Here is a 15,775-nt window from a genome sequence, read left to right on the forward strand (position 1 = left end):
GGCTAGTTACTGCCTTGTGTTTAACATTCACGCCTGCAAAGCCAGCAAATTCAAGACACTGACTCGTCTTCAGAGAGGAGTTCTGATAAAGATTCATAATGGTCCCGAGACGGTCACTCTGTTTCTCTCTTCACAGATGCTGCCAGACCTGCTGAGTTTCTCCAGTGTTCTCTGCGTTTCTTCCAGATTTCCAGCATCTGCCGAATTTTGCTTTCTGTCAGATTGTGATATCAGGTTTCAGTGCAGGTATTAGGGGAAAGAAGTCATTAGTGAGGAGTGGTTTTCAGGCCCTCTAACAGGAACAATAAGTGTTCAAGAAATATTGGAAGCTTGTAATAAAAGGATAATCATGGAGAATAGACCAATGGCCTGATCCGGAGACTCACGAGGCCAGATGGTGTGAGTCAGTACCTTTATAACGTCAAATTGGACACTTGCCAAGATCAGTGTGTGATTGAGCATAAAGAGAAATGTCAGTATCACTGAAATTGACCACCTTGAACTTGGCCAAAGGTATTAAACAAGATCTTATAAAAAGACATTACAGGAGTAAGGTGACACCTTACACGCTAGTACTGTAAGGCACATTTTCTCAAGCATGAACCTTGAACGTCCTAAGGGTTCCAGAACCACTGGTGAGGAACAATGGACATCTCAGCCTTGACAGCAGACTAGAGAGGATAAACAAAAGAAAGACCGAGCATGGAAGATTTCTGCTCTTTGTACAAGAACGCATTGGAAACAATGTATGGCTATAAAGCTTGGTAATTTTCTGACGTGGGACTGACATTGGACAGGTGTGGGTCACAGACATAGGACAGAGCCAGGACAGATCATCAGACAGAATTCAGCTGAACTCGTCTGAGATGAAGACTGTTTGAATTAAACACAAAGTTGACCTGCATCCTGGAGTCCTCCTGTGATTTGTGTTGTGAGAATTACCGCAACACAGGAGCTTGCAAAACGCAGCTTTAATCCTTATTTGCAAACCCCAGCATGGCCTAGACCCTTGTTAACATGGGCCATCTTGGCCAGCCCCACAATCCCCTCCTTTCATTCTGGCTTCTTCAGCACCCTGTGTTGAAATGGTCCCACCACTGGCAGCCATACCTTAGGCACAAAGCTCGAGAATTCCAAAGAAGCCCCTTTCTCTCTCTCTCTCTCCCCACCTTCCAACCCATTTCCCTTGACGAAGACTCTCCCGCCACATCCTTCCATGGCTTGGTGCTGAATCGTATTCCGATAGTGCTCCCGTGAGGCTCTTCGGGACGCCCACAGAGGTGCTACAAGAATGCAGGCCAGTGCTGTTTAACAGTCCCAACCTGGAAGCAAAACGGTGAACTCAGCAGAGCTTGCCGGTTCTGTCGCGAGCTCACATTTCGTGCCCACTATCTCCACCCTACCCTGTGTGGAGTAGCTGGGGGAAGGCATGATAAATTGACCAGCAGGAGGTCGGTGTGTAAACTGGGGACATGACAAGCCCTCATCGGTGGGCCAGGTGGGTGACCATTTGTTCCCAAAGTCAAAAACGCCAGTTGTCCCCTGGCCTCAATGAGTGGCAATTTCAGGCCTTCGACTGAAAGTGCAAAGAGGCCCCTTTGTACACCCCGCCAGCTGACTCATGTTTTTTTTCAAAGCGAGACATGCTCCCAAGACACTCCTCCATTGTAACGTCCATCTGGTGCTCACCCAACACAGTCCAGTCTTGAGAGGAACTAATCTTGCAATGGTGGTGGTGGTGGGAGTGGGGGGGAGCAAAGAAAGTCATGTCTTTCAAAGAAAGCAGCCAAGCCTTGACCCAATCTGCCTCTGGGCCAGATTCATCTGAGGGAAGCAACAATTTGACTTTTCGACTCAACACTTTAGTCAGTTATTACAGGATTTTGAACCCTGGATTACAGGAGCAACTGGCGCTAATCAGCTACACACTAGGTCAGTTGAAATGGCAGCGAGATCATCAATCAACTGCAGCAGCACCACCATTATTTGAGTTGGTTGTCTGGTTAAATTTGGGAATAGGGAGGCAGATGTGGACTGCAGGTGTATCCGGGTCCAGGTACCATCTTGTTTGAAGTGACAGAGTGATTGCAGAACATGACTTAGGCAATTCTCAGTCTTGAAACTCAGCAAGGTCCTTGAGAAGCAAACACTTGGAACAATTCAGCCATTGAAGAGAGAATTCTCAGTTGCCTGTTCTGGAATTCCAATTGCCTGTGAGCAGCCAGCATGGATAAGTTATTTTGCATTCCAAACTCCCAGCTAATCTGAGAGTTCTCCACGAGGTGATGGAATGAGTAGCAGTTCCTACCGTTATGAAAAATTCAGGCCCTAAACCTACACATCCATGTGTTTTGTTCAATTTGTAATGAGGACCCAGCTCTCTCTGCTTTGAGCATGACATTAAAGATTTGTTTTGATGTTTTTTCTTCTCTTCCCCCTTGCCATCAGTCCATTTAGTCCCTGACCATACACTTAAACCTGTTTTTCAAGTAAAACAGCCTTTGTTTCAGCTGGACATTAGCCTCTGATGACTTGGGATATCGGAATTCTTTGTAGGTTTTCTCGTTTTCATCAACACTGCTCCAGGGCAGTTTGATCTTGGTGGCGTGGTCCACAGTGACATCGTCACATGAGCCAACATGAAGAATGCCCAGTCCATCGATAAAAAACTCTGCCAAAATGAAAACACAAGGGACAGCCATTACCTGCACTCAGTGAACACCATCTCGACAAGGAGTAACTCAGATTGCAACAGAGGGAAATCAAAATGGTGCCAACGGTATCATCAATACAGCCACACTGAATCATCAATACAGCCACACTGTATCATCAATACAGGCACACTGTATCATCAATACAGCCACACTGGATCATCAATACAGCCACACTGAATCATCAATACAGCCACACTGGATCATCAATACAGCCACACTGAATCATCAATACAGCCACACTGGATCATCAATACAGCCACACTGAATCATCAATACAGCCACACAGTATCATCAATACAGCCACACTGAATCATCAATACAGCCACACTGTATCATCAATACAGGCACACTGAATCATCAATACAGCCACACTGGATCATCAATACAGCCACACTGAATCATCAATACAGCCACACTGAATCATCAATACAGCCACACTGGATCATCAATACAGCCACACTGAATCATCAATACAGCCACACTGGATCATCAATACAGCCACACTGAATCATCAATACAGCCACACTGTATCATCAATACAGCCACACTGAATCATCAATACAGCCACACTGTATCATCAATACAGGCCCACTGAATCATCAATACAGCCACACTGGATCATCAATACAGCCACACTGAATCATCAATACAGCCACACTGTATCATCAATACAGCCACACTGGATCATCAATACAGCCACACTGTATCATCAATACAGCCACACTGGATCATCAATACAGCCACACTGTATCATCAATACAGGCACACTGAATCATCAATACAGCCACACTGTATCATCAATACAGCCACACTGAATCATCAATACAGCCACACTGTATCAGCAATACAGCCACACTGAATCATCAATACAGCCACACTGTATCGTCAATGCAGCCACACTGTATCGTCAATACAGCCACACTGTATCATCAATACAGCCACACTGAATCGTCAATACAGCCACACTGAATCGTCAATACAGCCACACTGTATCATCAATACAGCCACACTGAATCATCAATACAGCCACACTGGATCATCAATACAGCCACACTGAATCGTCAATACAGCCACACTGTATCATCAATACAGCCACACTGAATCATCAATACAGCCACACTGTATCATCAATACAGCCACACTGTATCGTCAATACAGCCACACTGTATCATCAATACAGCCACACTGAATCATCAATACAGCCACACTGAATCGTCAATACAGCCACACTGAATCATCAATACAGCCACACTGTATCATCAATACAGCCACACTGAATCATCAATACAGCCACACTGAATCATCAATACAGCCACACTGTATCCTCAATACAGCCACACTGAATCATCAATACAACCACACTGAATCATCAATACAGCCACACTGTATCCTCAATACAGCCACACTGAATCATCAATACAGCCACACTGTATCATCAATACAGCCACACTGTATGATCAATACAGGCACACTGAATCATCAATACAGCCACACTGTATCATCAATACAGCCACACTGAATCATCAATACAGCCACAGTGGATCATCAATACAGCCACACTGAATCATCAATACAGCCACACTGTATCCTCAATACAGGCACACTGAATCATCAATACAGCCACACTGTATCATCAATACAGGCACACTGAATCATCAATACAGCCACACTGTATCATCAATACAGCCACACTGTATCATCAATACAGCCACACTGTATCATCAACACACCCACAATGAATCATCAATACAGCCACACTGAATTATCAATACAGCCACACTGAATCGTCAATACAGCCACACTGTATCATTAATACAGCCACACTGAATCGTCAATACAGCCACACTGTATCACCAATACAGCCACACTGTATCGTCAACACAGCCACACTGAATCGTCAATACAGGCACAATGAATCATCAATACAGCCATACTGAATCATCAATGCAGACACACTGAATCGTCAATACAGCCACACTGAATCGTCAATACAGCCACACTGTATCGTCAATACAGCCACACTGTATCATCAATACAGCCACACTGAATCGTCAATACAGCCACACTGAATCGTCAATACAGGCACACTGTATCATCAATACAGCCACACTGAATCATCAATACAGCCACACTGGATCATCAATACAGCCACACTGAATCGTCAATACAGCCACACTGTATCATCAATACAGCCACACTGAATCATCAATACAGCCACACTGTATCATCAATACAGCCACACTGTATCGTCAATACAGCCACACTGTATCATCAATACAGCCACACTGAATCATCAATACAGCCACACTGAATCGTCAATACAGCCACACTGAATCATCAATACAGCCACACTGTATCATCAATACAGCCACACTGAATCATCAATACAGCCACACTGAATCATCAATACAGCCACACTGTATCCTCAATACAGCCACACTGAATCATCAATACAACCACACTGAATCATCAATACAGCCACACTGTATCCTCAATACAGCCACACTGAATCATCAATACAGCCACACTGTATCATCAATACAGCCACACTGTATGATCAATACAGGCACACTGAATCATCAATACAGCCACACTGTATCATCAATACAGCCACACTGAATCATCAATACAGCCACAGTGGATCATCAATACAGCCACACTGAATCATCAATACAGCCACACTGTATCCTCAATACAGGCACACTGAATCATCAATACAGCCACACTGTATCATCAATACAGGCACACTGAATCATCAATACAGCCACACTGTATCATCAATACAGCCACACTGTATCATCAATACAGCCACACTGTATCATCAACACACCCACAATGAATCATCAATACAGCCACACTGAATTATCAATACAGCCACACTGAATCGTCAATACAGCCACACTGTATCATTAATACAGCCACACTGAATCGTCAATACAGCCACACTGTATCACCAATACAGCCACACTGTATCGTCAACACAGCCACACTGAATCGTCAATACAGGCACAATGAATCATCAATACAGCCATACTGAATCATCAATGCAGACACACTGAATCGTCAATACAGCCACACTGAATCGTCAATACAGCCACACTGTATCGTCAATACAGCCACACTGTATCATCAATACAGCCACACTGAATCGTCAATACAGCCACACTGAATCGTCAATACAGGCACACTGTATCATCAATACAGCCACACTGAATCGTCAATACAGACACACTGAATCATCAATACAGCCACACTGGAACATCAATACAGCCACACTGAATCGTCAATACAGCCACACTGAATCGTCAATACAGCCACACTGAATCATCAATACAGCCACACTGTATCATCAATACAGCCACACTGAATCATCAATACAGCCACACTGTATCCTCAATACAGCCACACTGAATCATCAATACAGCCACACTGTATCATCAATACAGCCACACTGTATGATCAATACAGGCACACTGAATCATCAATACAGCCACACTGTATCATCAATACAGCCACACTGAATCATCAATACAGCCACAGTGGATCATCAATACAGCCACACTGAATCATCAATACAGCCACACTGTATCCTCAATACAGGCACACTGAATCACCAATACAGCCACACTGTATCGTCAACACAGCCACACTGAATCGTCAATACAGGCACAATGAATCGTCAATACAGCCGCACTGTATCGTCAATACAGCCACACTGTATCATCAATACAGCCACACTGAATCGTCAATACAGCCACACTGAATCGTTAATACAGCCACACTGTATCGTCAATAGAGCCACACTGAATCATCAATACAGCCACACTGAATCGTCAATACAGCCACACTGAATCATCAATACAGCCACACTGTATCCTCAATACAGCCACACTGTATCATCAATACAGCCACACTGTATCATCAATACAGCCACACTGAATCATCAATACAGCCACACTGTATCATCAACACACCCACACTGTATCATCAATACAGCCACACTGAATCATCAATACAGCCACACTGAATCATCAATACAGCCACACTGTATCATCAATACAGCCACACTGAATCATCAATACAGCCACACTGTATCATCAATACAGCCACACTGAATCATCAATACAGCCACACTGTATCATCAATACAGCCACACTGTATCGTCAATACAGCCACACTGAATCATCAATACAGCCACACTGAATCGTCAATACAGCCACACTGAATCGTCAATACAGCCACACTGTATCGTCAACACAGCCACACTGAATCGTCAATACAGGCACAATGAATCATCAATACAGCCATACTGAATCATCTATGCAGACACACTGAATCGTCAATACAGCCACACTGAATCGTCAATACAGCCACACTGTATCGTCAATACAGCCACACTGTATCATCAATACAGCCACACTGAATCGTCAATACAGCCACACTGAATCGTCAATACAGGCACAATGAATCATCAATACAGCCACACTGAATCGTCAATACAGACACACTGAATCATCAATACAGCCACACTGGAACATCAAGACAGCCACACTGAATCGTCAATACAGCCACACTGAATCGTCAATACAGCCACACTGAAACATCAATACAGCCACAATGAATCATCAATACAGCCACACTGAATCGTCAATACAGCCACAATGAATCGTCAATACAGCCACACTGTATCATCAAGACAGCCACACTGTATCATCAATACAGCCACACTGAATCGTCAATACAGCCACACTGAATCGTCAATACAGCCGCACTGTATCGTCAATACAGCCACACTGAATCGTCAATACAGCCACACTGAATCGTCAATACAGCCACACTGTATCGTCAATAGAGCCACACTGAATCATCAATACAGCCACACTGAATCGTCAATACAGCCACACTGTATCGTCAATACAGCAACACTGTATTGTCAATAGAGCCACACTGAATCATCAATACAGCCACACTGAATCGTCAATACAGCCACACTGGAACACCAACACAGCCACACTGAATCATCAATACAGCCACACTGAATCGTCAATACAGCCACACTGAATCATCAATACAGGAACACTGTATCGTCAATACAGCCACACTGAATCATCAATACAGCCACACAGAATCATCAATACAGCCACACTGAAACATCAATACAGCCACACTGAATCGTCAATACAGCCACACTGAAGCGTCAATACAGCCACACTGAAACGTCAATACAGCCACACTGAATCATCAATACAGCCACACTGAGTCATCAATACAGCCACACTGAATCATCAATACAGCCACACTGAAACATCAATACAGCCACACTGAATCATCAATACAGCCACACTGAATCGTCAATACAGCCACACTGAATCATCAATACAGCCACACTGAATCGTCAATACAGCCACACTGAATCCTCAATACAGCCACACTGAATCATCAATACAGCCACACTGTATCATCTATACAGACACACTGTATCATCAATACAGCCACACTGTATCATCAATACAGCCACACTGAAACATCAATACAGCCACACTGTATTGTCAATACAGTCATCCTGTATCATCAATACAGCCACACTGAATCATCAATACAGCTACACTGAATCATCAATACAGCCACACTGTATCATCAATACAGCCACACTGAAACATCAATCCAGATTCCTGATGAAGGGCTCTGGCCCGAAACGTCGAATTTCCTGTTCCTTGGATGCTGCCTAGCCTGCTGTGCTTTGACCAGCAACACATTTTCAGTTCTGATCTCCAGCATCTGCAGACCTCACTTTTTACACTCAAACATCAATCCAGCCACACTGAACCGTCAATACAGCCACACTGTATCATCAATACAGCCACACTGTATCATCAATACAGCCACACTGAATCGTCAATACAGCCACACTGTATCATCAATACAGCCACACTGTATCGTCAATACAGCCACGCTGTGTCATCAATACAGCCACACTGAATCATCAATGCAGACACACTGAATCGTCAATACAGCCACACTGAATCGTCAATACAGCCACACTGAATCATCAATACAGCCACACTGAATCGTCAATACAGGCACACTGAATCGTCAATACAGCCACACTGTATCATCAATACAGCCACACTGTATCGTCAAAACAGCCACACTGTATCATCAATACAGCCACACTGTATCGTCAATACAGCCACACTGTATCATCAATACAGCCACACTGAATCATCAATACAGCCACACTGAATCGTCAATACAGCCACACTGTATCGTCAATACAGCCACGCTGTATCATCAATACAGCCACACTGAATCGTCAATGCAGACACACTGAATCGTCAATACAGCCACACTGAATCGTCAATACAGCCACACTGTATCGTCAATACAGCCACACTGCATCATTAATACAGCCACACTGAATCATCAATACAGCCACACTGTATCATCATTACAGCCACACTGAATCGTCAATACAGCCACACTGCATCATCAACACACCCACAGCGAATCATCAATACAGCCACACTGAAACATCAATCCAGCCACACTGAATCGTCAATACAGCCACACTGTATCGTCAATACAGCCACACTGTATCATCTATACAGACACACTGTATCATCAATACAGCCACACTGAATCATCAATACAGCCACACTGTATCGTCAATACAGCTGCATTGTATCCTCAATACAGCCACACTGAATCATCAATACAGCCACACTGTATCGTCAATACAGCCATACTGTATCATCAATGCAGCCACACTGTATCATCAATACAGCCACACTGAATCATCAATACAGCCACACTGAATCGTCAATACAGCCACACTGTATCATCAATACAGCCACACTGAAACATCAATACAGCCACACTGAATCGTCAATACAGCCACACTGAATCGTCAATACAGCCACAGTATATCATCAATACAGCCACACTGAAACATCAACACACCCACACTGAATCATCAATACAGCCACACTGTATCATCAATACAGCCACACTGCATCATCAACGCAGCCACACTGTATCATCAATGCAGCCACACTGTATCATCATTACAGCAACACTGAATCGTCAATACAGCCACACTGTATCGTCAATACAGCCACACTGTATCATCAATACAGCCACACTGAAACATCAATACAGCCACACTGAATCGTCATTACAGCCACACTGAATTGTCAATACAGCCACACTGAATCATCAATACAGCCACACTGAATCATCAATACAGCCACACTGAATCATCAATACAGCCACAGTATATCATCTATACAGACACTCTGTATCATCAATACAGTCACACTGAATCATCAATACAGCCACACTGAATCGTCAATACAGCCACACTGTATCATCTATGCAGACACACTGTATCATCAATACAGACACACTGTATCATCAATACAGCCACACTGTATTATCAATACAGCCACACTGAAACATCAATACAGCCACACTGAATCATCAATACAGCCACACTGCATCATTAATACAGCCACACTGAATCATCAATACAGCCACACTGAATCATTAATACAGCCACACTGTATCATCAATACAGCCACACTGAAACATCAATACAGCCACACAGAATCATTAATACAGCCACACTGTATCATCAATACAGCCACACTGAAACATCAATACAGCCACACTGAATCATTAATTCAGCCACACTGTTTCGTCAATGCAGCCACACTGAATCGTCAATACAGCCACACTGAATCGTCAATGCAGCCACACTGTATCATCAATACAGCCATACTGTATCATCCATACAGACACACTGAATCATCAATACAGCCACACTGAATCATCAATACAGCCACACTGAAACATCAATACAGCCACAATGAATCGTCAACACAGGCATACTGAATCATTAATACAGCCACACTGAATCGTCAATACAGCCACACTGAATCATCAATACAGCCACACTGAAACATCAATACAGCCACACTGAATCGTCAACACAGGCATACTGAATCATTAATACAGGCACACTGAATCATCAATACAGCCACACTGAATCATCAATACAGCCACACTGAATCGTCAATCGAGCCACACTGTATCATCTATACAGACACACTGTATCATCAATACAGACACACTGAATCATCAATACAGCCACAATGAAACATCAATACAGCCACACTGTTTCATCAATACAGCAACACTGTATCATCAATACAACCACACTGAATCGTCAATACAGCCACACTGAATCGTCAATACAGCCACACTGAATTGTCAATACAGCCACACTGAATCATCAATACAGCCACACTGTATCATCAATACAGCCACACTGAATCGTCAAAACAGCCACACTGAATCGTCAATACAGCCACACTGAATCGTCAATACAGCCACACTGAATTGTCAATACAGCCATACTGTATCATCAATACAGCCACACTGAATCATCAATACAGTCACACTGTATCGTCAATACAGGCACACTGAAACATCAAGACAGCCACACTGTATCGTCAATACAGCCACACTGTATCATCAATACAGCCACTCTGTATCCTCAATCCAGCCACACTGAATCGTCAATACAGCCACACTGTATCATCAATACAGCCACACTGTATCATCAATACAGCCACACTGAATCGTCAATACAGCCACACTGTATCATCAATACAGCCACACTGTATCGTCAATACAGCCACGCTGTGTCATCAATACAGCCACACTGAATCATCAATGCAGACACACTGAATCGTCAATACAGCCACACTGAATCGTCAATACAGACACACTGTATCGTCAATACAGCCACACTGAATCATCAATACAGCCACACTGTATCATCAATACAGCCACACTGTATCGTCAAAACAGCCACACTGTATCATCAATACAGCCACACTGTATCGTCAATACAGCCACACTGTATCATCAATACAGCCACACTGCATCATCAATACAGCCACACTGAATCGTCAATACAGCCACACTGTATCATCAATACAGCCACACTGTATCGTCAATACAGCCACACTGTATCGTCAATACAGCCACGCTGTATCATCAATACAGCCACACTGAATCGTCAATGCAGACACACTGAATCGTCAATACAGGCATACTGTATCATCAATACAGCCACACTGAATCGTCAAAACAGCCACACTGAATCGTCAATACAGCCACACTGAATCATCAATCCAGCCACACTGAATCTTCAATACATCCACACTGAATCAATACAGCCACACTGAATCATCAATACAGCCACACTAAATCGTCAATACAGCCACAGTATATCATCAATACAGCCACACTGAAACATCAATACAGCCACACAGAATCGTCAATACAGCCACACTGTATCATCAATACAGCCACACTGTATCATCATTACAGCCACACTGAATCGTCAATACAGCCACACTGCATCATCAACACACCCACAGCGAATCATCAATACAGCCACACTGAAACATCAATCCAGCCACACTGAATCGTCAATACAGCCACACTGTATCGTCAATACAGCCACACTGTATCATCTATACAGACACACTGTATCATCAATACAGCCACACTGAATCATCAATACAGCCACACTGTATCGTCAATACAGCTGCATTGTATCCTCAATACAGCCACACTGAATCATCAATACAGCCACACTGTATCGTCAATACAGCCATACTGTATCATCAATGCAGCCACACTGTATCATCAATACAGCCACACTGAATCATCAATACAGCCACACTGAATCGTCAATACAGCCACACTGTATCATCAATACAGCCACACTGAAACATCAATACAGCCACACTGAATCGTCAATACAGCCACACTGAATCGTCAATACAGCCACAGTATATCATCAATACAGCCACACTGAAACATCAACACACCCACACTGAATCATCAATACAGCCACACTGTATCATCAATACAGCCACACTGCATCATCAACGCAGCCACACTGTATCATCAATGCAGCCACACTGTATCATCATTACAGCCACACTGAATCGTCAATACAGCCACACTGTATCGTCAATACAGCCACACTGTATCATCAATACAGCCACACTGAAACATCAATACAGCCACACTGAATCGTCATTACAGCCACACTGAATTGTCAATACAGCCACACTGAATCATCAATACAGCCACACTGAATCATCAATACAGCCACACTGAATCGTCAATACAGCCACACTGAATCATCAATACAGCCACAGTATATCATCTATACAGACACTCTGTATCATCAATACAGTCACACTGAATCATCAATACAGCCACACTGAATCGTCAATACAGCCACACTGTATCATCTATGCAGACACACTGAATCATCAATACAGCCACACTGAATCATGAATACAGCCACACTGTATCATCAATACAGCCACACTGAAACATCAATACAGCCACACAGAATCATCAATACAGCCACACTGAATCATCAATACAGCCACACTGAATCATTAATTCAGCCACACTGTTTCGTCAATGCAGCCACACTGAATCGTCAATACAGCCACACTGAATCGTCAATGCAGCCACACTGTATCATCAATACAGCCATACTGTATCATCCATACAGACACACTGAATCATCAATACAGCCACACTGAATCATCAATACAGCCACACTGAAACATCAATACAGCCACAATGAATCGTCAACACAGGCATACTGAATCATTAATACAGCCACACTGAATCGTCAATACAGCCACACTGAATCATCAATACAGCCACACTGAAACATCAATACAGCCACACTGAATCGTCAACACAGGCATACTGAATCATTAATACAGGCACACTGAATCATCAATACAGCCACACTGAATCATCAATACAGCCACACTGAATCGTCAATCGAGCCACACTGTATCATCTATACAGACACACTGTATCATCAATACAGACACACTGAATCATCAATACAGCCACAATGAAACATCAATACAGCCACACTGTTTCATCAATACAGCAACACTGTATCATCAATACAACCACACTGAATCGTCAATACAGCCACACTGAATCGTCAATACAGCCACACTGAATTGTCAATACAGCCACACTGAATCATCAATACAGCCACACTGAATCATCAATACAGCCACACTGAATCGTCAATACAGCCACACTGAATCATCAATACAGCCACAGTATATCATCTATACAGACACTCTGTATCATCAATACAGTCACACTGAATCATCAATACAGCCACACTGAATCGTCAATACAGCCACACTGTATCATCTATGCAGACACACTGAATCATCAATACAGCCACACTGAATCATGAATACAGCCACACTGTATCATCAATACAGCCACACTGAAACATCAATACAGCCACACAGAATCATCAATACAGCCACACTGAATCATCAATACAGCCACACTGAATCATTAATTCAGCCACACTGTTTCGTCAATGCAGCCACACTGAATCGTCAATACAGCCACACTGAATCGTCAATGCAGCCACACTGTATCATCAATACAGCCATACTGTATCATCCATACAGACACACTGAATCATCAATACAGCCACACTGAATCATCAATACAGCCACACTGAATTGTCAATACAGCCATACTGTATCATCAATACAGCCACACTGAATCATCAATACAGTCACACTGTATCGTCAATACAGGCACACTGAAACATCAAGACAGCCACACTGTATCGTCAATACAGCCACACTGTATCATCAATACAGCCACACTGTATCCTCAATCCAGCCACACTGAATCGTCAATACAGCCACACTGTATCATCAATACAGCCACACTGTATCATCAATACAGCCACACTGAATCGTCAATACAGCCACACTGTATCATCAATACAGCCACACTGTATCGTCAATACAGCCACGCTGTGTCATCAATACAGCCACACTGAATCATCAATGCAGACACACTGAATCGTCAATACAGCCACACTGAATCATCAATACAGCCACACTGAATCGTCAATCGAGCCACACTGTATCATCTATACAGACACACTGTATCATCAATACAGACACACTGAATCATCAATACAGCCACAATGAAACATCAATACAGCCACACTGTTTCATCAATACAGCAACACTGTATCATCAATACAACCACACTGAATCGTCAATACAGCCACACTGAATCGTCAATACAGCCACACTGAATTGTCAATACAGCCACACTGAATTGTCAATACAGCCACACTGAATCATCAATACAGCCACACTGTATCATCAATACAGCCACACTGAATCGTCAAAACAGCCACACTGAATCGTCAATACAGCCACACTGAATCGTCAATACAGCCACACTGAATTGTCAATACAGCCATACTGTATCATCAATACAGCCACACTGAATCATCAATACAGTCACACTGTATCGTCAATACAGGCACACTGAAACATCAAGACAGCCACACTGTATCGTCAATACAGCCACACTGTATCATCAATACAGCCACACTGTATCCTCAATCCAGCCACACTGAATCGTCAATACAGCCACACTGTATCATCAATACAGCCACACTGTATCATCAATACAGCCACACAGAATCGTCAATACAGACACACTGTATCGTCAATACAGCCACACTGAATCATCAATACAGCCACACTGAATCGTCAATACAGGCACACTGAATCGTCAATACAGCCACACTGTATCATCAATACAGCCACACTGTATCGTCAAAACAGCCACACTGTATCATCAATACAGCCACACTGTATCGTCAATACAGCCACACTGTATCATCAATACAGCCACACTGCATCATCAATACAGCCACACTGAATCGTCAATACAGCCACACTGTATCATCAATACAGCCACACTGTATCGTCAATACAGCCACACTGTATCGTCAATACAGCCACGCTGTATCATCAATACAGCCACACTGAATCGTCAATGCAGACACACTGAATCGTCAATACAGCCACACTGAATCGTCAATACAGCCACACTGTATCGTCAATACAGCCACACTGCATCATCAATACAGCCACACTGAA

At 43.2% G+C, this 15,775-nt stretch overlaps 1 protein-coding gene across 1 annotated transcript in view; it reads right to left on the reverse strand.

The window, feature by feature from the left end:
- Nucleotides 1-2,453: 2,453 nt before the first annotated feature.
- LOC132805729 (beta-1,4 N-acetylgalactosaminyltransferase 1-like) overlaps nucleotides 2,454-15,775 on the reverse strand; it is a 116,545-nt gene continuing 103,223 nt past the window's right edge. The window contains exon 14 of the mRNA XM_060820950.1: nucleotides 2,454-2,671. Coding sequence (XP_060676933.1) covers nucleotides 2,454-2,671 — 218 coding nt within the window. The remainder of the gene's footprint in view (nucleotides 2,672-15,775) is intronic.

Source organism: Hemiscyllium ocellatum, chromosome X (assembly GCF_020745735.1).
Source record: "Hemiscyllium ocellatum isolate sHemOce1 chromosome X, sHemOce1.pat.X.cur, whole genome shotgun sequence".
In the NCBI taxonomy this organism is placed as follows: Eukaryota; Metazoa; Chordata; class Chondrichthyes; order Orectolobiformes; family Hemiscylliidae; genus Hemiscyllium; species Hemiscyllium ocellatum.